The sequence below is a fragment of the Strongylocentrotus purpuratus genome, unplaced genomic scaffold (assembly GCF_000002235.5).
Source record: "Strongylocentrotus purpuratus isolate Spur 01 unplaced genomic scaffold, Spur_5.0 spur5_scaffold_8, whole genome shotgun sequence".
In the NCBI taxonomy this organism is placed as follows: Eukaryota; Metazoa; Echinodermata; class Echinoidea; order Camarodonta; family Strongylocentrotidae; genus Strongylocentrotus; species Strongylocentrotus purpuratus.
The window spans coordinates 22,139,536-22,164,571 of record NW_022145614.1 but is presented as its reverse complement, the minus strand read 5'-3'; the positions used below and the strand labels follow the sequence as shown (position 1 = coordinate 22,164,571).

The 25,036-nt window shown below is 38.0% G+C and overlaps 1 protein-coding gene across 1 annotated transcript; it reads left to right on the top strand.

Moving 5' to 3' along the window:
* Window positions 1-14,943: 14,943 nt before the first annotated feature.
* Window positions 14,944-23,374, top strand: LOC105437883 (peptide methionine sulfoxide reductase-like; the record flags this gene model as incomplete). The annotated part of the gene is made up of 4 exons (XM_030976100.1): window positions 14,944-15,044; window positions 17,084-17,145; window positions 19,107-19,356; window positions 20,600-23,374. Coding segments are annotated over 4 exons (636 nt in total), but the record flags the coding sequence as incomplete, so codon positions are not given.
* Between the last annotated feature and the right edge of the window lie 1,662 nt (window positions 23,375-25,036).

Below are 25,036 nucleotides of genomic sequence, written 5' to 3'. Positions count from 1 at the left end.
TATGCTCGATCTCTACAACTTTCCTTTTCTCTCACTCTCCTTCCCTCCAAACGCAGCCCGCATTTTTGTTCCCTTCCCCCCCCCCCTTTTTCTTCTTCTTTTTTCTGTTCTTTCTTCGTCATGTAATTTGTTACGTCTTCTTGTATACAGTCATTACGTGTTTTAATAAATGTTCTCTGTTGGCCACTATTCTTCTTTAATTGATTATGTATTCAATATTTTGTTCACACTCATTATTATCTGAGGGGTCCACAATTTACAAGCTTTGTTTTTCAGTGGACCTCTCCATTTTCTCAAAATATAAATGCAATTAAGTTTTTAAATTCATTTTTTTGTCTTCCTAAAATGTATAAATTATTATTAAGATTTGTTTATTACCAATGTAACTATGTTTTGTATACATTTTACATTGTATTCGTTATTATGTATTGTATTTTGTTGGAAATGAAAAAATAAAAATGAAATGAAATGAAATGAAATGCCTGCGGTTTGCCGTCATGTAACCCTTTAGAGCCCGGGGGTTCCGGCAGGCCCACCCCGGGGAATTTCGGTGCTCATCTGCACGTATCAAGATAAAACTTTCTAATCAGGTTTTATTCCAAATTTGATCGTCATCGTGAATCTAATTCACCGATCATCCATTGAATTTAAATCTAGATTTAACGTTACACCATAAAATACTCTATGAAGTATGATTTCTTTAATAATCCAAGAGGGTTAATTCTTGTTTAGACTATAGTCTATCGTTTGTGACCAGGCGCGTACACAGGGGGGGGGGGGGGGGGGGGGGTTAAATCCTCCCTTTGGTATTTTTATGTGTGTAAACCCCCCTAAACCCCCCCTTTTTTTAATTAAAAAAATAATACAAATTATTGCCGTGACCTTACCCCCCCCCCCCCCCCTCCCCCCAAACGGAGCAAAATGTCAAATTGTCAAATTTCTAGACCAAAAAAAAAAGGGTCCTCAACCCCCCCCCCCCCATGCTTATTCAGCGGCCGGCTGAGTCGTTACGATTTTTTTTCTTACCCCCGATTTAAAAATGTTAACCCCCCCCCCCTTAAAAAAACCTGCATACGCGCCTGTTTGTGACCATGGATAATCAAACAGCTCCAAACCTGGAACTTACTAATAAAAATATTCAAAAACAAACAAACTAGACCTAGGATTCATTTATTTAATGTTCAGATGTTGTGTGTGTCCAGTGTGCTTGTCAAGTTGTCATAACTTTTCTAGATCTAAATCTAGAGCTATTAAAGATTTTTTTCTTCTCCAAAGTGTGCAGTTCATTTGATAAATCTAAAAGTCTGTTTATAGGATGTATTATGGTTGATATGTATCCATCAGTATCATTTTTTAATTGAAGTACCTACTTTGTTTTCTCTCATGTAGGATGATGCCTCTCTACAGTGGACGATGAAGGCATTCTGGTTTGCAAACTCAGGAGAGGAACAAAGAACAGATGTTGACGGGATCATATCTAGAGATGCGGGCCTACTACACTTCATACGAGCAAGTGTGCTAATATACATGAAGGTACCCCCAATAAATTTTTGTGGAACAAATGTGGTAGTGGGAGTGTCGTGGTCGAGTGGTTTAAGGCGCTTGACTGTAGATGCGAAGGTCGAGGGTTCGAATCCCGACACGGCACTAATATCCGTTGGCAAGATATTTACCTGCATTTGCTACTCTCCACCCAGGTATTAAATGGGTACCCGGTAGGATGCGAACGTTCATGTGGTTGGACGAGCAAGTATGCGCTTGTAAAATGGCGACTGGCTGGAATGCTCCCCAGCGAGTGGAAAATGTGCACACATTGTGTGCGGGTAAGCCTGAATCCGATGACTGGGGTAATAATATATCTGTAAGTTTGGTAAAGCGCTTAGGCACATCGTTGGATCGGTGTATTGAGCGCTATATAAAAAACCGGATTATTATTGATTATTAGAGAAAATTATAGATCTGAAACAGATATTTTTCATTGTCAGTTGACTTGTAAAAGAATAGTTGACTTAATATCACAATTGTAATTTAGATTAAAAATTAAATGTCAATATAGATGAAATATAAGTCTACATTACGTATGTTTCAGTAGCATTATTTCCAGTACATTCTCTGGTCAAAGTTGTTTGGTAATTTTATGTCCCATACTTAACCGAGTATTATTCAATTACCGGTATGAGCACGAGTTGTATTACATTGTATTACTTATTTGTCTGATCCGCGCTCCAGCAGGCCTATCGTCTTAATGGGATCATCAGTAATAATCTAAGATGCGGTCAGTATTTAAACTAGTCTTGTACAAAAAATAGTTGAGGTTTGCCCACTAGAACCCCAAGTGAATTTCAGTCCTTCCTTTTTCTGAGCAGGTATCAGGGTGTATGTTATTAGTCATTGTTGATTTTTTAATATCTTATTTCATTTTCCATTCAACAGACTTGGGTTATATTTTTTTCTGAAAACTAGGCTACAATTTTAGTGATGAATGTAGAAGACTACGTCTTAAAGATGCCACCCTCATATAATGAAAGAGGACAATAGAGATGTGTTTAAACTGGAATATTTACATGATATTTATTTGTTATTTGTATTATATGTTTGTAGAATACTACATTTAATAAAGCTAATGAAGTTTATCATCTTGTCGACTTTCAAATAATTAAAGATAACTAAGCCTCAATTTATCACTCAAATTTGAGTGATAAATGTCTATCAGTCTATATTAAAGATTGAATTAATCAATGATATTTTGATTATAATTATACATGTTAAAATTCTTTTACCTCTATGGACTTCTGTATGGGAAGTTTTGTAGATTATGAAATTATTGCTACTTCAAGTATTATATGTACATGTAAGAAGTTTTGAAAGACAACACTCTAAATGCATTAAATATGGAAACTGCTAATCCTCATTGCCTTTAGTATCCAAACTGGTAGCTTTAATAGAATCATGTTTCGATGCTTTCCAACTTAAGAAAACAGGGAGTGGGGGCAGTGGCGTACCTGGGGTACTCCGTCAGGGGGGGGGGGCAAGCGACCGAAACAAACAAAAAAGGCGATGTAATGTAAGAAGTTTTGAAAGACAACACTCTAAATGCATTAAATATGGAAACTGCTAATCCTCATTGCCTTTAGTATCCAAACTGGTAGCTTTAATAGAATCATGTTTCGATGCTTTCCAACTTAAGAAAACAGGGAGTGGGGGCAGTGGCGTACCTGGGGTACTCCGTCAGGGGGGGGGGGGCAAGCGACCGAAACAAACAAAAAAGGCGATGCTAATTTTCACTTCTGGCGAGCGAGCGAGCAAAAAAAAATCTTTAAGTAACGTTTGGTATATAAACTGGTATTGTTGCAAGTTGGGGGTGGGAACATTCACTTGTTGGCGACGTTAATTTCATTTTTTTTTTCATCACTTCTTTTTTAATAATTGCCACTTAAACTTGGTTCAATTGTCCCATGCAGGGTGCGGGAACAATATTGTGTTTAGGGTGATTTTATACCCATTTTAGCTAGCGAGCCAAAATACATCTTTCTCTCAATGAATTGCTATATAAAATTCGTTTCATTGTTGCAGGTCGGGGTCGGGCACAATCGTGTTTAAGACAATGTCAATCCCATTTTGGCGGGCAGGCAACCCTCTACATTTCTCGTTTTAATGATATTGTAGCAGGTTAGTGGTGGGCACATAATTCCACGAGCTAGCGAGCGTAGCGAGCGACCGAAAAAAATCACTTCTCTTTAATAGGGAAAATATGGTACATAAAACTTGGGTTCATTGTTCCATGTCAGGGACGTGATTATTAAAAGCGGTGTTATTTCTAATTTGGCGAGCGAGCGTAGCGAGCGAGCGAAAAAAATCACTTCTCTTTTATAGGGAAAATATGGTACATAAACTTGGGTTCATTGTTCCATGTCAGGGACGTGATTATTAAAAGCGGTGTTATTTCTATTTTGGCGAGCGAGCGTAGCGAGCGAGCAAAAATTTTGTAATGATAATTGGTTCATAAATTTCATATTTTCTTGTTGCAGGGCAGGGCTTACACAATCACGTCTAAGGTGATGTTAATTCCGTTTTGGCGAGCACGAGCACACCAAAACTTCTTTGAATAACGTTTGGTACATAATTATTAACTGGTTGTTGCAGGTTGGGGCGGGCACGTTAGCGGTGTCAATTCCATTTTGGCGAGCGAGCATAGCGAGCAAGCAAAAAACAAAATTCTCTTTTAATAGAAATTAATAAATAAACTTGTTTTTATTGGTGCAGGTCAGGATGGACGCAATCGCGTTTAACGCGATTCAATTCCTTTTTGGCCAGAGGGCGAAAAAACTCTTCCATTTTTAATGATATTGTTGCAGGTCAAGGGTGGACACAATTGTTTCCAAAGGCAATATCTATTCATTTTATTCGCGAGCAAGTGTAGCGAGCGAGAAAAATGAATTACTCTCTTTTAGTAACATTTGGTACATACACTGTGTGTTATTGTTGCCATGGTTGCAGGTCGGGGCCCGTCGGGGCAGGCACAATTGTATTCTAGGCAATGCTAATCCTTTTCTTTTTTCAGGGGGACGAGCCAGTGAAAACATTTAATACAAAATAGGCTAGCAAGCAGTTCGCGCCAGCGAAGAGTTTCGAATTTGTTATATCACTTATATTTTCCTATTTTCATTTGTCTTAATTTTTCAGGGCCGTATGCGGAATATTTTTCTGGTGGGGGAGGGGGAAAGATGCGTTAAAAGTTTTCGAAGAATCTCAAAAGCAAAAGGAGTGAAGGGAGTTCGAGCGACCGAACTGGTCATGAGGGTACTTTTGCATTTTCAAAAGTAGAATTGAAGGATTTGGTATAGGCCTACACTACATTTTCAGGAAAAAAAACTGTACGTTTTCAAAATATCTGGGGTCAACTGCCCCCCCCCCCCCTGGTGCGTACGGCCATGGTCTTTTTTTAAAAAATTTCCCCATTTTTCCCTTTCCTTTTCTTTTCCCTTTTTCTTCCTTTTCTCTTCTTCTTCCTTTTTTCTTTCCTTTTTCTTTTTTTCCTTTTTTCTCTTTTTTTCCTTTTTTTCTTCCCTTTTCTTTTTTTCTTTTTCTTTCCTTTCCTTTCTTTTCTTTTCTTTCCCCTTTTTCTTTTTTTCCCCTGGAGCCCGTCAGGGGGGCACTCTGCCCCCCTGTCCCCCCATAGGTACACCAGTGAGTGGGGGCTTGCTACCCTCTTCCAGGTGCTGTTACTACATGGTCCATCTAACAGGTTGCAAACGTGTACAAATATGATTATATGTTTATATTAGAAGGATTTAGAAATTGAAAACTTTTGAATGATAGCATTACTGTTGGTAGAAGTAATGGCAGTGTCGATTGTTAATGGGAGGGGGGGGGTGGGTTCCTGGTGAAATTTACGGTATGCCAATGTCAAATTAATAAAAAAGAGAAAACTATTCTTAAAAATAATAATTATACAGGACATGGGCCTCCTAACAAAAACCCTGGTACCACTTTTGTGTTGTTGTTTTGTGTGTTTTTTTTTGGGGGGGGGGGCTGGCAAATCAATTAAACATTTCCAGTGTTAAATTCAAATTTCTTTAACAAAATTATGTCAATATATTGTAATTAAGCAATGTTTCACTTTCCTTGTTTTCAAGTTAGATATTTGAATAAAATGATTAACATACTTTCCGGTTTCTCTGGCCTCTACATTAAAAATGTTCTACTTCTAGCAAAGCTCCTGGAAAGGCTGCAAAAAGGGAAAGTGAAGAGAATGAAATTGAAATGTGGACAGTAATGGAGTGAATATGGAATGGTTGATGGTAGTTGATAACGAGTGAATTCAAATGAGTGGCAACAAGTACGACTGAAAGTGAGACAGAAAGGAATTGCAACAGGTTGCTCAGTCAAGAGAACAAACCTTGCAGAAGATATTTTTCGAAAGACAGAGAAAGAGAGAAAAGGGGAATTATAAAAAAAGGAAAAGGGGGCATGTGTCAAAGGGGCATTTATGAGAAAGGGTCGGGGCTCCTATTAAACAGGGAAAGGGGCACCTATCAAAAGGTAAAAGGGCACTTGTTAGAAAGTTTAAGGGGACGCGTGTCAAAGTAAAAAAATAAAAAGGCTTTTATCAGATATCACAAGGGGCACTTATGAAAATGGAACAGTGGCACTTATTATGAAGTAAAAGGGGCATTTGTTGAAGAAAAAGGGGCACCTTTCAGATTTGAATAGTGGGTAATTATCGCCAGGGCCGTAGCCAGAGTTTGATGGTTTTTTTTTTTTTTGGGGGGGGGGCACATACATGTAATTGATCGACGTCCTGGGGAGGGGTCAAAAAGAGTTCAACCGATCTTGGATTTTTTTTTTAAATGTATGTGAAAGAATGTGTAGTTTTCTCTCGAGTTTGTCTCATCATGCGTGGGATCTGTGGGTGTTGGGGTTCCTGCAGCAACCCTATACATGGATGTTATTCAGTGGGTGCATATAACTCATGGACATCACATTGTAAACCTTCAAATGATGAATTATCATCGAGTCCCCCACCCCCCCCCCCCCCCTTTCCCTCATTATTTTGTCAGCTTGTGACAAACATATAATCTAGATGAAATACGCCTTAGGAGGAAATCATTTCTGCACAGTATATGAGTAAGGATAGAACAATGTAGGAAAGAAACCAAATAGAACTTTTAAGAGATAAAGAGAAAGGAAAGGAAAAAATTGGTAGCTAGGCCTAAACAAAAACAAGATTGAAGATATGATATCAATATTATCTTGCTCCTTTCCCTTTTTCTTTTGTCTTCTTTTCATTTCAATTTTCTTGCAATTCATTTCTTTCTTCCTTGGTATCTATTCCGTATTCGTTATTTCTTCCATTCATTTATTATTTATATATATTTTCCTTTTTAACTTTGTTATTCTTCTTTCTAATCCCATTTTTCTTTCTTCCTTTTCTTCCTTATGCGGTTAAGTGAGCATAGATCATAGAAATAATTTAAGTGCAACAAGACCAAGCTCTGTAATTATTAGGATCTCTGTCCAGTAGTGCCGTGTTTGTGCCATCTAACTGGATCGACCAAATCAATTGATTCATAATATATGTATATGCAATATTTTTTCCCGTAACATGAGAGTAATTTTAATAGTTTCATATTATTCATTAAATGTATTGTTAACTGTAACTGTATAATTGTTTTTAATGGGGGCACGCTACAAGAGTCCTATCTCGCACCCCGGGGCAACGTGTCTGACACGGCCGGTTGTAGCAACTACTCCGAAGATCAAGATTACAGTAATCTTGATCTAAGGAGACACGAACGAACGAAGTGCAAGACACAAGTATTTTATTTTTGATAAATGTCTGAATGTAGGCCTATTCTTGTTATTTATTTTATACAGTTTATAATACTGTATCACATATTCAATACCATAATGCAACCTCTGCTTGTAATATTTAGAAAGCAAACCTAGAACTGATTATTTACCCATTTATAAAAAGAACTAGACTCCCATTAATCTCAGAAAAGTAGGCCTAGGCTACTCACAAATTGCCTATCAAGACTCTTTGGCATTTACTAGTAATTAAACACAGCATTTATGACTGTATTATCTAAATGACCATGACATTGCTTTTCTATGTCATATTATAGGCCTGCCATTAATCCAACGTACGTGTTACACACGATATTCGATGCTGCGCATGCCTCGATCAGACATGAATATTCAAGTCGAGACTTTCCCCGGCCCTGCGTAATGAATATTCATGATATAATAGGGCTCGCCGTGGTACGAAAAAATAAGACGCGGGCGGGTATGGCGGGCGAAACATGCCATATACATGACAACTATACAACTATACATCCATTCGATGGATGTAGGGTTTTAACCAATCAGAACGCAGGAAACTGTACAACTATACAACCATACAACTATACGACTATATCCATTGAACGCATGTATAGTTTACAGCGTGCGGGCCGAAGTGCACGAGCAGTATAATTGTTTTGTGAGGAGAGATCGAGAAACCACTGCACGAGCAGTAGTTGTTTTGAGAGAGAAACCACTGCACGAGCAGTAGTTGTTTTGAGAGAGAAACCACTGTACGAGCAGTAATTGTTTTGAGAGAGCAACCACTGCACGAGCAGTAGTTGTTTTGTGAGGAGAGATCGAGAAACCACTGCACGAGCAGTAGTTGTTTGAGAGAGAAACCACTGCACGAGCAGTAGTTGTTTTGAGAGAGAAACCACTGCACGAGCAGTAGTTCAAACCCGAGCTTTATAGACGTATAGACGTATAGTCGTATAGTTGTATGGTTGTATGGTTGTATAGTTGTATAGTTGTTGATTATGGCACTTCGGCCCGCACGCTGTAAACTATACATGCGTTCGATGGATGCATAGCCGTATATAGTCTGTAAAAATTCTATGCTGACTATAATGAGTACGAGCTAGACTTTTACTCACCACTGTCTTTTGTTGTGTAGAAACTTGAGAGTGATCCTATACATGTAGTATGAAGATGACAATGGCGATCGCGATGTGTGTTGATCAATATACAATGTCGAGTGTAACACGTTGAAGAAGAATTGTAGAAATTGACACTCCTAAATGTTGGGGAACAGAGGGAGTGTTCGTAGTGAATGTCCCCGACGACTATATACAAAATACTAGACTGAAGACTGAAGAAGTGGAGTCTAGTTGTGGCAAGAGTTGGTAATATAAACGCTATCTAATAACCGGAGGCCTCGGCTTAAAGTACGAGAAGCGGATCGCGTTCTTCTAAAGTTGTGGCAAAAATGAAGTAAAGTAAATATAAACACCTCGGGCTAGCACAAGCGTAAATCAAAATATGCTAGCCCAGGAAGAAAGTACACGAAAATAACCACTGGCGCGTTGTAAATAAACCGCGTATTCCAAGTGAAATAAGTGTCAGAATTGAAGTCACAAAATGTCGAGTCGCGAAGAGAAAACAAGCAGTTCGCTATTAACAGTTGTCGTGAAGAAATCACAGGCGTGTACTAGTGAAAATCCAACGGAAAACGCTACACTATGTCGCCGTAGCTGCTGGATGAAAAATCGCGAAGATCGCTATAAAGGTGAGTCAATCCAATACGTGATGATCTTACGAGATCATGCAGGCTAACTAACGAAAACTCCAGCTCCGTGGCGAAAACGTGACCAGCGGAAGCTGTGATTGGTCACATTACGAAAACAAACCATGGCGACGAGATATGTGAAGGCAGGTGCCAAAATGTGTCAAGAATGTGAAACATACGACGTCGCAGGAAAACTGCATAAATTATCAGCGTAAATTTCTCAAAAGTTGTCGGCACAACAAGGCAATCTCAAAACATTACATAAAGTTCGTTGACACTATAATGGAGCATAAATTCACTACATATAATCCCCCTCTAGATTGTTGCTTGAGAAGATATGAAAAAGGAAGCAATCGATGAAGATATACAAGTAGTGTTCAACTCACTGCAAAATACTGTACAAAACGTGCAGGCCAATGAACGTGTCTCCCTGACCTGGTCGTCTTCACTGGAGGAGGAGTAGGTGTTGGAGAAACAGGAGGGCGTACATCCTTCAAACGTGATGTAGGAGCCTTGACAAGAGGAGGAGCCTTGACAGAATTAAGGAGGAAACTTGTCAGAAGGAGGAACCTTAGAAAACTCTGAATCGATGTATGCCGGCTTCAGTCTGTCGACACTGACACTACCATGTTTTCCACGCACATCGAGAGTGAAAAACTTGTCAGAACGGCGAAGAATCCGAAAAGGACCATCATACGGAGGTTGTAGCGGCTTCCTCACAGCATCATGTCGCACGAAAACATGTGTACAAGTAGATAAATCAGGATGAACCTGTGACTGACGTTGAGAAACACGAGGAGGCTGAGCTCTCAAGTTTCTACACAACAAAAGACAATGGTGAGTAAAAGTCTAGCTCGTACTCATTATAGTCAGCATAGAATTTTTACATTGGTGACCCCGACGTGATATGTGAAGGCAGGTGCCATAATGTGTCAAGAATGTGAAACATACGACGTCGCAGGAAAACTGCATAAATTATCAGCGTAAATTTCTCAAAAGTTGTCGGCACAACAAGGCAATCTCAAAACATTACATAAAGTTCGTTGACACTATAATGGAGCATAAATTCACTACAAGTCGTATAGTTGTATGGTTGTATAGTTGTACAGTTTCCTGCGTTCTGATTGGTTAAAACCTTATTGGTTAACAACTATACAACCATACATCCATCGAATGGATGTATGGTTGTATAGTTGTAAGGATATATTGACTGCTTTGAGATGCATAGTGGTTTCTATAGCAGGTTGTGAGTTTCCCGAGTTTTGCCTCGAATATTAAAAGCAGTCAATATATATTTTATATACCGAAAAAAAGGAAAATGTTGACTCACCCATTTAGGTTTCCATCTCTTTGAAGTCATGAATATAATTAACACCAACAATAACTTGTGTACAGTATGAAATCCAACAAGCTGTGCTCCAGTAGAACAGGGAATACCAAACACGTTTACACGAACAGTAACTTTTGTACAGGATGATATCACCAACAAGCTGTGCCGTATTTTACTGCATACTTCGTATTTTTGCTATCAGCAGAATCGATTAAGTCTTGCAGCTGAATGCCATCCATAAGTTGAAATCTTGGCATAGCTGTGTCCTCCATTTTGCCTCTTTATTGACAAAAAATTGGAAACAAAAAACCCCAGTATTTTGCGATCGAGACTAGTACACAAAATGGCGATCGGTCGTCTGCGCTGCGTGGATTTGGTAGATTCGTCGCCTGAATGCAGCGACCAAAATCGAATTGCACTCAAACACCGTTAACGGTATTGCGCATTGGTCATCGCACAAAAGAAACTTATACGGTAACACGTAAACCAAAATGGGGATCGCAGCAAAATGACGTCACGTTTCACAGCCATGGAAAAAGTGCTATGAAAAATGGATATAAACCGGTAGAGCCGGGAAAAATGACTATGAATTTCAATTAGCGGGCATGGTTAAGAACATGACTGCATTTTCAACCAATCAGAAGACAGGATTAGTAAAGAATCTTAAAATGAGGTATATAATCATCAATATGGCATGTTCCGCCCGCCATAGGCGGGGCTGGACTCACTATACACACGTACGTACGTACAGTACAAATTCCGATTAGGCCCTACGTACGTACATGTATAGCTGCAAGAAGCGCGCGCATTGTCATCGCTTACATCATCATAGTAAATTTTCATAGACGATCTAGCCTACTTAATGTTCACAATCAAGTACGGACATATGGCATTATTGGCAATTGGAAGGATTACTCAGTTATCAAGAGCACAATTCGATAGTTGGTCACTGTTTTCTGCAGCAAAGGTGAATTTGTAGACCACTTTTCTAATTATTTGCATGGGACAAGTGAGCGGAAAGGTTTGTGTTTTGTTGTTGTTCTCTAACGTTAGACCTCTACTACTCTAGGGCCTACTCTAGATCTAGATCTAGATCAGTAGATGATTTATATTGATAGATCTATGCCTAGATCTATACTAAAGGGTCTAGCATGTCTAGGGTTTGGTTATCCTATACTTTAGTGTGTTTTATTATTTTGGGTTTCTAACTTCAGTTAAACCTTAACCCTAACCCTAAACCTTAACCTAACCCTAACCCTAACCCTACCCTAACCACCCTAATCCTAACCCCCTAATCCTACCCTCTATATCCTAACCCTACCCTAATCCTAACCCTAACCCTAACCCTATGATATGCACGTAGATCTAGAGCTGTTAACTGAAGTTTGAAACCCAAAATAATAAAACACTAAAGTATATAGGATTGCCCTAAGGGTTTTGCAATCTGTTTGGTCTAAACGAGGTCACATGGTAAAATAAATAGGTCTAGGCCTATAGATAAGTACTAGATTCTAACTACTATCTACCTGAGATATAATATAGATCTACTTTTGTAAAGTAATTTTTGCTGCTACCCCACTTGCCCACACTTGCCCACACTTGCCCATTGAATACACATAGCAAAGTAGGTTACGCGAAATGTCAAAGTCAATGTCATGATGTCAAATGAGCGCGCATCGACTGTATTACATGTAGGAAGTCTATGAAGGGGTGACCAAAGTTCGCGGACATTTTAGAACATATTACAAAATGTGATATTCGATCTACGATTTCTCACATTCTACACAACTTTATTTATTTCAATTATTACCAAATGGACGGCAAAGTTTTTTACTACAGATTGGTTTAACTAGAAAAAATTACCGTCGAAGGATTTCGGAGATATCGCGATCTAAAAATTCGATGTCCGATCGTGCGCGCGCGCTGCATCTAAAAAAGTCATAAAAACAATGAGACCTAACTTCACGCACGGTGGTTTACAGTTGATTTATCAAAAAATGTGATCCATCAAAAATAAGGTAATAACATAATTTGCAAGGCAAGATATCGTACAATCAGTTCGTACCACTCTTTACTTACAATTTCAGGATTTCTGATCTCAAAATGAAGATTTCCAGACCCTTATCGGTAAGTTGATAATTTTTTCGGAACGGACGCAAATTCTGCAAAATTTGCCGATCTTTTGTCAATATTTTCACAATTTCGCAACCAATTCTAAAGAAAATTTCGTTTCTAGGTAATTTTAAGACCCTCTTTCCATTGGTGATATCAGATTTTCGAAATCTTACCGATTTTTTGAGAAAGCGAACTTTGGTCACGCGCGAACTTTGGTCACACCGCCATATGCATGTTGCGCTTTGTAAAATCTAGCTGAAGCTAAACTGTCTGCAGAATCAGTTCTTATTATTATGTAAAATTCACTTAAAATAGACCTTATTGCCGATGTGGGAGTTAAAACAAATATTAACCTCCTTTACTCGGGCCTTGCGGCTCGATATGATAGTTGCTCCGAGATCACCTCGGCGATGATAGTTTGCACCATTACCCTCGTAGTCGATTGATATTTCCTTACCCAATCAGCCTGGAAGAATTGACCACTACTAAAATTACTACTAGGTCTAGACCTACTAGGGTCTACTCAGACATAGCTGCCTGCATTACTAAAAATAGTACAACTCTTTCTAGGTTGAGAAGGTTATCTAAATAAAACGTACCGACTTGGCCTTGGAAAACTGACATAATTCTACTTTGTATCTTAATAATTTCTCATTCTCAAATGTTTATAAACCACTAAGGACTAGACCGAAAACTTCAGTCTCTCTAGTCGTCGGTTGTTCCACTGAGACTACGTCTGGCTCCACTAGACCTCCGATTGTCAACAAATGTCAGTTTTATTAAAGAAATGACCCAAATCAGATGGTTATTTCTGTCTAACTAAGGACTTACTCATCAGTGTGTTTGCTGTGTGTGTGTGTGTGAATATATTTTTGTGTGCTCTAGATCTACATGTATTTCCTGTAGCTTTTTTTTTTTCCCTCCATCCCTTGTATAAACATTATACATTCTTTTTATTCACCTTGCCATATTGTTAATGTATGTATTTTGTTGACTATAGGGCCCCGCTCACAAGCTTAGCTTCTACAGGGGTCCTAAAAAACCATTCATGTAATGATGTAATCAAGTTAATATAGTCTATGTTGATTATTGTACTATTACCAGTCTCTTTTTTTATCTAAAAGATTATATCATGTTTTGTGTGGTTTTGAACTTGAACTTGAAGGTAACTTGAACTTGAAAGCTGTTTTATTGATTCTCAACATTTCAAACGCCACTGTGTCTCAACTGATTTCTCTAAAAATTGGTGCTTTAGTCCAGTGACAATTGATGACACCTAAATAGCAGTAAAATACAATTTTTTCAACTTACTGATGTTAAAAAGAATAATTTAAAAATTCAAAGTCTAAGTCTAGACTCTTATAGCTTTAGACCTCTCGTGTCGAATTTGCTAATCAGCCACATCGGTTCTATTTTGTGCAGTTTATGCAATAGTGTGTGGTTTGTGTATTATACCTGCCTCTCAGCAAGTATGCAGTGCTAGAGGTCAATACACATTATTAGCATTGACTCTATGCTTTGCTGGAGTGGGTCTACCTGGGCCCTCAACTTGTGTTGATGGTGTGGGTGTGACCGGCGCAGTAGTTCGCGCATGACCTTCTATAGCTAGTCTAGAAGGTCTATCTAAAAAAGCGGTATTTGGGTAAGATTTCAAAAATCTGATAATATTTACCAATGGAAAGAGGAAGACATAATTACGCTTCACCATCATTGGAATTTGGGGTGAAATTATGAAAATATTGACAACTGCCAACAGGTCAACAAATTTTGAAGACTTTTGCGTCCGATCCAAAAAAAGGTGAACTTATCGCCATGTCATGACTCATATAGTCATGGGTCTAGAAATCTTCATATACATGTAGACTTAGATCTAGTACATGCAAGTTGGAGAGAATTTGTCATCGAAATTGGAAGTAAAAACTGACTTGCAATTTGGTTGAATCGCTTTTTGGGGGGTATAAATCAATTGTAAAGTCTCGCTGACTCTTTGTTAAGTTTCTTCAGTTGAAGTGCAGGCCGATCCGACAAACAATTTTGATGATTAATCCATTTGTAGTCTTATACTGTTCATTTGGTATCATTCGATTTCATTGAATTTGTGTAGAATCATGGATCGAATATCGTATTCCTAATTATTTATTAAACGTCCGCAAACTTTGGACACCCCATCATATACCCAGATGTCTGAACTGCAGTATGGAGGAAAATTTAATATAACTGACATCTGTCAACCTTACCCATGGAAGAGGTCAGTGGAGCCAGACAAAGTCTCAGCGGAACAACCATTGAAAGTAGAGACTGAAGCTTATTTGCTGTTTGTTCTGTTCCCTCTTTTTCCCTTTAGATCGCATCTAACAGGATGCCGAGGGAAGAGCCTAAGATCACAAAGGATGATTTGGAGACCGCTACCTTTGCCATGAGCTGATTTTGGTTCCCCGAGGCACAGTTTGGCTGTGCCCCGGGGGTGGTCCGCACCAAGGTGGGGTACACAGGTGGAACAAAGAAGTTTCCCACGTACTACAGCCTGTAAGTATATCAAGGCATATGCGAATCCAGCGGGGGGGGGGGGGGGGGGGGGGGGGGGGGGGGGGGGGGGGGGGGGGGGGGGGGGGGGGGGGGGGGGGGGGGGGGGGGGGGTCATAAGGGTCTTTATGAATATATATTTTCAATAATTATTTGAACCCCCACCCTTACTAAATTCTGTCTGGATCTGCCATGTAAAAGCAAGCCACATATAATGTAAATGATAACTTCAGCTTTAAAATCAGTCTCTTCTGTGTAGATTTATGCTGAGAGCTCATTAGCCATGTAAAACTTAAACTCTAGCGCATTCTCATTACGTTGATCCGGTCTCAGCCTCATTTTCCTAAATTGGCGCCTACAAGGGCCCTTCTGATTGGCTATCGCTGGCTGCCATTCGCTCAACGTTACAAGATATTAGTGCGAGGAGAAAGCTTGCGATTTTTCCATTTGATCTGATACCAAAATCATGATTTTCCAGTCAATCCTATCTTTTACCATTTTTTAGCATCCTTAAAAGGTTAATTATTTTACTTTTGTTTAAGTCTTACTTCAGGTTTAGTCTTACTTACTTATCATACAAACTGGCAAGTTGTACTGACATGTTTATTGATTTTTCTACTTTATGTGGGTACCTAACTACCTAAACTACCTACATGTATGCTAGGTAATAAGAGATGCAATATACTTCAAAAGTTGTGTAGATTGCTATGGAAGATGGCTATTGAACTGTTTGTTCATTTACCAATTGTTATCGTTGTCCTTGATATGTGACAAAATCTACACCTACAACCTTTTTTTTCAGATTTGATTTGATTTGAATTGATATCCATTATTATATACATCAACATATTTACATTATCAATCTTATAACTTTAGATGTACATGTATGATAATGACATGATATACAGAAAAGGGTTGTCTATTAAAAGCATTAGCTTTTGTAATAGGCTACTGTTTATATTGAGCGTAAATTCCAGTTTAAGATTGATGTACAGTATGATCTGTGCTTTCCTTTCTTGGCATTCTTGTACTTGCCCCTCTCATCTTTTGTATTCTTGAGGATTTTTCACTTTTGTTCCTAAAGACCATCGTTTTTTTTTTGCAAAATCATTATAATATCAATGATACAGGATGCACGCCACTCTTGAAACAGGAAGTGATACTTCTGTTTTAGCAAGAGAGTGTACATCATCTTTTGTAGAGCTCCGATGACAGTGCTGGTTTTTAGCATGAACGATAATGGCTCATGCACAGTTATAGTGCTTTCTATTGTAGAGCAAGGTCATGCGCACTATGAAGAACACAATTCCACAAAATACTTTTATAATTTATAATCATTTTGTAATGTAGGAAATTAATATGGCTAATACAATGTAAATGTAAGTTCTGTGTCTCCCTACAACAAATATTTCATGGCAAAAATGAAATGAGAAACAACCTTTGGATTTTATTTATCATTCTACCTGATATTTTGTCAGATTCATGCTCTAGAAGGTCCGTTGACATAAAATTTTATATTTGGTATCAACTTGCTCTGTATATCTGTAACATATCGGATCATCATAACCGGTATTATTTTGTTTTAATTACAGTAGCTTGTAAACAACAGCTGACATACCTTGCATGCTGTTTTTGTGGCTTTGCTTTTTACAATCTAGAGATTTGAAATTTGTTTATGTTCTTAAAGCTCTCTTGCCCTACACAATTTGGAAGATAAACATTTTTTTTTTTTTAATGTTAAAAGTACTAGAGTAGTAGATCAACAGGGAGTGGTTTTAAACAGGAAATGATAAAGCTCTTGCACCACAGAAAATCACAAATGGTCTGTGTCATGACTATACATGTACACTACTTACAGTCAGTGGCAGCTACATCATTTTAAAAGTAGGAGGGGGAAATGGCAGCTGAAGGCAAGAAAACAGTTTTAGGGGCACTGTGAGAATTCAAAACTCTCTACGTTCTAGTGGAGAGAGACAGAGAGTTACTATGGATGGACAACTAGAGATGGAGGCTTTTTCTCTTCAGCAGAACTCCCTATACAGTTGTAGTGATGTGTTAGGTGCACATGGAGAGAAATACTATGAGGAAACAACTGGAGATGGAGGCTTTTTCACTTGAGCAGCCCCCCCCCCCCCTCCCAATTTCTGAAATATTGTAATGCCATTTAATATCATAGCACAGTTGCAAAAACAAGGTTACTGGTACACCTTGAATGTGTATAGCAGAGATGCCAAGTTCAAAGACCAGCTATGCGTGACATTTTCATGACTTGGCGTGCGGGCGAGGGTATACCGGTATAGCGTATAGTGTACGTTTCGATATCGCATGCATGCGATATACGTACACGAACCCTGCGAGGAGCTAGCTGAGGCCTCGAGGCGGTCGGCCAGTATGTAGTCTAGCAACTACTACTTTTTTTTCCCAGTCTGGCCCTGATGCGTGACAAAAATGATTGCCATGCGTGACTGCTTTTTCAGACCCTCGATGCCTGACTGTCACGCATAATACGTGACACTTTGTAGCTCTGGTGTAGTGTATGTTATTATAAACTACAAGTAGTTTTCCAAAAGTTGTCCACACTGATTGCTGTTTCCTGCTGTGTATAGCTAGCTCAATAGAGATGTGTATTGAATTAGGACTATTTCATTTGACTTTTATTTGTGTGTATGTGCAGTACATTGATATGACACCAATAGGGGAAAAGAGCTCTATTTTTCTGTATGCTTATTATTATCCCCTCCCAGACTGAAGTCAGAGGAGATGTACATGTAGTAAGGCTGCTGTCTGTCCGTCCGTTAGTAACAAATTTGGTCTCTGTTTATTATTGTATGATGGATTTTAATGAAATTTGATAAGAAGGCACAAAATACAACCTAAGTTCGATTTCGGAGGCCCGTTTTTCTGAAACTGTCATAAGTTTAACTAAAAATTAAAATGTCTTTAAAAGGCAAACAATGATAGTAATTTTTAAAAAAAGAGACATTTATCGGAAAATGATATGCACTTGATAATCCCAGAACGTTTCTGGCCATTTCGTCAGTCCTAATTATGAATTACAATGAGATTGTAAGATCCTTAGTTGTACGACAAATACAAGGACATTCCAGTAATAACGTCAAATGCCTCATCAAGCCACGTGACCGTATTTACCTTTTTTCGAGGGGTGGAGCTTAGCAAGCCTGAAATCTATGAAAAATGGATGGTTATTATTATTTCTTTGTCAATATAGAGATTTTCTGAAAATTTTTAGGCTGGAATATTGATAATAGAGGTGTACCGTATTTGCTGGCGTAAAGGCCGCACCCCCGCATAGGCCGCACCCCCGATTTTGACATTTAAAAAAAAAAAAAAAAAAAAAATCATTTTTGTTTTGTTTTGTTGTTGTTGTTTTGCTGCCGAAAACCCACGCGTGGAAGACCTTCCTTTAACATCGAGGTGCAGTTAAAGGGCGCTGATTTGTGCTTGTAAACTTGTCACAAATAATAGTAACAATGTCGTTTTTAGAAGAATGTGTAAGATCATTAATGTGAATTAAAAACAATAAAGTACCTATGGTACCAGTGGTGTACCTTGTGGTACACCATTTGTTATAGAAAAAAATTTGAGGAACTATTATTATAACCTACATATTGAGATCTATTAGAAAGATTACTTTCAAACCAAGATGACAGTCTAATTTTAGTGTTGTTGTAGTTTCCGAGTGGTGAGTCAACACACTGATTACTGAGCTGGGAGACATTGCCAGGCATAGCGCCATAAATCGAAACTAAAAAAAAAAAAAAAAAAAAAAAAAAAAACTTTTTTTTTTACTCTTTCGCCGCATAGGCCGCACCCCGACTTTTTGATATTTTCTCTTCCGAAAATACTGCGGCCTATACGCCGGCAAATACGGTATTCATGTTTTAAAAGGCCAAGTTAGTTGGGTTAGATGGGCCCTTTTAACAATGATACTGAAACTGTGCAGATTGAATTTGACAAGCACGAAAAGGCTCTTTTTTTGCTACTCACTTTTATTAAAATCTGTAACTTTAATCAGCCAGTCTCTTTGTACCTCCTGTTTTTTAGTGGGGACCATACTGAAACTGTGCAGATTGAGTTTGACCGAACCAGACCAGCTACGAGAAGCTGCTCAGAAGTTCTGGGCAAACCATGACAGCACAACCTGCCACAAGAACCAGTACATGTCAGCAATCTTCTATCATGATGAGAAACAGCATGAAGTTGCCAAGAGCACCATGGATGAACATCAGAAGGTCGTCAAGAGGAAGATCCAGACCAAGATCAAGCCAGCAGATACCTTCTATGATGCAGAGGAGTGAGTAGTTCTCTTGCTTTATAGTACTACTGTATGATAATGATGTTATGATCATATATAGCTGGTAACCATTCTTTTGGCAAGGAATAATTCTTATATTTTTACCCTTAAAGTAATATTATAACAGACTACCAACCAGTACGATTTAGTTGTATTTAGTACGATTTTTAGAAGCAAATACGACAGTATGATTTTCCTTTAAGGTAAAGACCAGTTATGGTCATGCGATTGCATTGTGAAAGAAACGTTGTGGAATCGATCAGAAAAGGTTGGTCATCTAGCATCTAGCATCTGCAAGGTTCTGGAATCATCAAAATGATAAGAATTTGGCCCATTCTTCGTAAAGTTACAAGCACTATACACAGAAAGACGTATATGGGACTACCCTCTATCTCTCACAGACCATGAGAGAAACAAATTTACCAAATATATGAATTAGTAGGCGGTTTCCCGGCAATTTTTTTATCATCATGTATTAGTCAAAACATATTCTTTCACATGATTGGTAATGAGAGCTTCCATTTCCTTTTTTTAAAATTGGGGCGTTTCCAATACTGGTCTTTACCTTTAATAAAATACGATTTTCAAAAAAAAAAAAAAAAAATCAATATTTTGTGTGTGCGTCCGCCATTTTCAATTGCAAAATGTCCATTCTGTCCTGTAAAGTATCCTACAAGCATCTCACATCGGCAATTTGGGGATGTTCATTGGTTCATTGAGTCATGACGAAATCATGCATATTCAACCAATGATCAATAAAAAAATTCTTCCTGTAGGTAGAAACTGTAAGAGGCATTGATCCGCATAACAATCCGTGTTTATTTTCAAGAATACAACTTTTGTCAGTAAAATACAACTTTTGGGACTAAAGAATACAGTTTTTGAACTCCAGAGGTTGGCAGGTCTGTTATAAACCTTATATTCCAGTTGTTTTCTGAAAACGTCTGTATAAAAGCAGGCAGATTATATACATGTACACTGTATGTACCCCCTGAGATCCCCAATTTTTCCTTTGGATGGTTGGCAGTAAAAAATAAATTATTTTGTTTAAAGGACCCATCCTGTGATGAATATGATCCCTACCTCAAACCTACCTTAGTTACTAGCATTCATATACATTTCCTAAATATCTCGGCTTTATATTAAGATCAAATCCTCCAAGTAAACTTTTATGCTAACCCTGGATCACAGTACAGTTATGCCTTTGTAAAACTAATCACCCACATCTTCTTGTTCTTTGTAGCTACCACCAGAAGTACATGCTACGTCAGAATCGCAGCCTGTTCCAGAGTCTTATCTTCAAGCCCAATGAGGAGGTGACCTCGTACACAGCAGCCCGCCTCAACGGCTATATGGGCGGCTTCGGCAAGCTAACAGATTTTGAGGCTGAGCTCGAGTCCCTAGGTCTCTCCGATGAACAGGAGCAGTACGCTCGCTCTAAAATCAAAGGAGGCGGACTCAATTAAACCCTAGGACCCATTCGTAGGCCTAGCTTTTAATGGAATTCTAACGTGATGCTATATCATGTTCACTGACTTGGGATGAAGTGAGGAAGACATAGACTTTATAACATGAACCAAAGAATCATGTACTCTGTATATATCTGTCTCATTTCTGTAATTGATATTTTTATTTTTCAATTCAATTTGTAGATTTCTATTAAAAGCAATGAGAATTTTGTCTTTGAGTGATCATTTATTGTGTCCAGGAAGAAGGAAACAATACTACATTTTATTACTGGTAACCATATTTGAATTCTTCTTCATCTCCAGTCTCTGTGCACTATTTAACTCTTTGTTGGTTTTCTCCTCTCCTTGTTTTTATTGGATCCAATGTCCGAATTCGACTTCACTTGCCATGCACCATTGAATTAGAAAAACAAACAATTTTCAGTGCTGAATAATCCCTTCATTTGATATATACACATATTATTTTCACACTTTTCACTTCCTGGTTCTCCCATATACAATTGTATCTTCCGTGCTCTTTGCTTATCCTTAGTGTGTGTCAAATCAAATGGAAATTGTAATATGTAATTTTATCTTGTACATGCCATTCACTATTTGCATATTCCTTGTATTATGTGTGATGCATGTACATGATAAACTTGAAATTTTAATATGTGTATATGTAAAGCAGCTATTCCACAATGGTGTGAATTCAAAAGCTTATTTGCTAAAAAACATGTAATGAGAACTGTTTCACTCTAAAAATCTCATTGCAAAAAAATAAACATGTTTCTGATAAGAAAAAGAACAGAATAATGTGTCTGTTTGGAACTAGAAGGGTATTCATTTCAATGTGGAGTTAATTCCCTTTGAGCTCCAAAGAGATGATTTGTCCATTAATAATTCAGTTAAGTATATTATTGAGCACCAGACACTTTTTTCATACCCAACACAACTCCTTTCATGTTGTAAGAATCTCAGACATATCTAATGTGCTCGGTTAGTTCTTGAGTGAGCAATTAAATGGGGAGAAGAAGAGAAATTAATAAGGTCCTTGAGAGTAGCTGTCAAGCTTACCTATGTCATAAATAAACTATTGGTATTTAAAAATAGAAGAAGAGAAAGTGAAAGAGATTTGATTTTTAGAAAGTAAAAGAGAGAAAGTTGTATTTCAAGACATGTAACAATCCACTTGATACCTTTTTCATATTTTCACCTGCAATAATCGGTGTTTCTTTTACTTTTGAAATATCATTTCATACCCATGTGCATGGCTTCCCAATAAGACCAATGGCCTTGTGAAAACACTTTGGAAATACATATCTCAAAAGTGAACTACCCTTTTAGTTAGTGAAGTTAGAATTTTAATTTTTTAATTTCTTTTTATCCTTCTCTTCAATGTTTTCTTAAAATGTCAAATATATTCGGTCAGAGTATGTGTTAAGAATAAGAAGTTTATTAAAACTATGATGGTTTGATTGGGGAAAAAATGAAAGATAAAAATATTAATTTTTGTTGATATCATTACCTGATCTATGTTCCATGAAAAATATACCTTTTAAGTGTAACTTTGCGCAAGCATTTCAAGGAAACTTTATTCATATTTCAGGTGTTCACATAAAAAAGCTTGTTGCAAGTTAGAGTACTTGTGTTTGCAGTGACATTTAGATATTGCTCAAAGCCATTGGTGATAGTATCAATTGGGAAATGATGTCCATGAAGATTTTGGTTGCAATTTTCATTTTTTGTTCAAGGAAGTATATCTCATCGGTTTTTGTATACATTAACTTAAAACAAAAGAGAAAAAAGTTTTTTAAAAAACTAAGAAATGTACTAGAGGGAGTTTGTGTTGGTTTCATGTTTATTGGCATATATTTATTAGACACATGTTCAAATTAATGTTTCTAATTGTATCATTTAAATGTGATCATAATCTATTTTTCAAATATTGGGGAATTTCGGCGATTGTCTTTCACTTTTCCTTGTCATGAATAGATGTATTTTCATGTTTGAACCTGTTTTACAGAATGTGGGGATCCCCGCAATAGCACAAAATGCAATACGTGGTGGTACCGTAGTAGATGAAGTAATTTCTATTTTTATAATTTGCAGGAGATTGTTATGACGTCATCTGTGTATTTCACTAAGAATCCCCAGGAGTTCATCACTGCACGAAGCATTGTATGGTATGGGTAGAAAATATTTATTTTTTATGATCTGATGAATTTTGATATAATGTTTATTCATGCGTGTGACTTGAACCACGTTATTTTTTAAGGCTAATAGATTATGCTGCATAATGCCATGTTGAATAGCAGGAGGGGAATTCCAGATCATTATGACGTGGCTTGGTAAACTCGATTATTGATCGAAGCCAACCCACCGATGACATCATGTCTGGTTTTTCATCTACTTTATTCAGCAAGGCATTATACACCTCATCTTTTAGTCTGTTCCTTTCAAGTGAGATATTTTAATCATTCTATTCAATTGAATATTTCTATCGCACAACAATTTGGTCTGTACTGATAAAATTTGGTCTGATGGCTTGTTTATTTTGTGTATGAAAACAATTGTTCCTTTTTGTTTTTCATCCGTGTTTGTGTGAGACGAGGAAGAGTCGCTTGTGAGTAGAACGAGGGTAGAGTGGAATGGAGTTTGAGGTTGGTGCCTTTTATAGTGAGTTTAGTGACCGAGGTTGACTAGATTATTTTATCATTTTTCAGATTGAAATGTCACGTTCATACATCTGTATCAGTGCATGAGTCGGGCTAACTCGGCTCAAAGACAACTCGGCCCAGCTGCAAAAACGGTCAGTTAACCCGGATTCGTATCTGAGTACCCCCCCCCCCCCCGCCCCTGGTATACTCATTTTGCATTGGCCATCCTGCAGTAGATTGATTACGCTAGCAGGATTTCGAAACTAGGGCAGAAGACCGTGAGAATATGAGAACAATTTGATGATTTCATGCATAAATCCCATTTAAACAAACAAAATACTTTTTTTTTTATTCATTACATTTTTTTTTCTGATAGGAAATTAAAACAAGTAAAGAGAGAGAAAAAGAGACAGATCGAGAAGGGCGAGAATACATAAAGCACTTTAATTAGCCAGAAAGTAATTTCTAAAGAAGCCAATTACCTACTTTCTTCTAATTCCATTTAATGATTCCCTTTTCGGCTGACCTCGCCAATAATGTTTTGATACAGTTACTAAGTTACATGGAAGGACGAACGGGCCAAGTATCAATATTTATGGGTTTAAAAAAACACAAAAACTTTAAGGCCCGAAATCACAAAGAAGGTTTTCAACTTATACATGAGCAGAAAGAAAGGATAAAATGAAAAGGTGATGTCCTCAGGCGCGTACGCAGGGGGTGGAGATGTTTTGGGGTTAACCCCCCCCCCCCTCAATTTTTGTTTGAAGAAAAAAAAATAATACTTCTCCCCCCACTTAGCGACATATAGGTCGGCGCGATTTTCACGGGGGCAAAAAAAAAAAAAAAAATCGCTCACTACATATATGAATGCTTGTCAATTGTATTTTGTCAAAAGAAATTATAGACACTTTGGATGATAATTATGTAGGACATAATTGGCGTACGCAGGATTCGCGCCGACCGATATTTTGCTCAGTGAGGAGGAGGAGGAGGGGGGGGGGGGGGGGGGTGGTGGGGGGTGGTAGCGCGTGGAGCGATTTTTTATTAACATGTGGTATACCTCGTGAAAACATTTGGCCTTCTAACAGTCATTACTGGCTCGTGCACTTTGTTCCGCGGTGTTGAAAAGTGCAGCACGTCCTGTGTTATTGTTTTGCAACGTAATTGTTTTTTTTCTCCCAATTAATATTTAGTTCCTTGGACTAGTCGTAGTGTTTCAAATGTAATGATAATTAATACATGTAACGGACACGAAGGCCCGAATTCACAAAGGAAGTTTGTCGACAACCTAGGTTTATGTGCGTCTTAATATATGACTCGTTTTGACTCGTTTCAGACCAAGGTTTGTCTGAACCTTGGTCTTAAACGAATCGAAACGCGTCAGTTGACGCACATAAACCTATAGTTTTGTCGACAAACCTCCTTTGTGAATTTGGGCCAGGCGCGTACGCAGGGGGAGGGGGGGGGTGTTTTGGGGGTTACCCCCCCCCCCCTCAATTTTTTTTTGAAAAAAAAAATGAATACTCCTCCCCCACTTAGATTTTCACGGGGGCAAAAAAAAGAAAAGAAGTT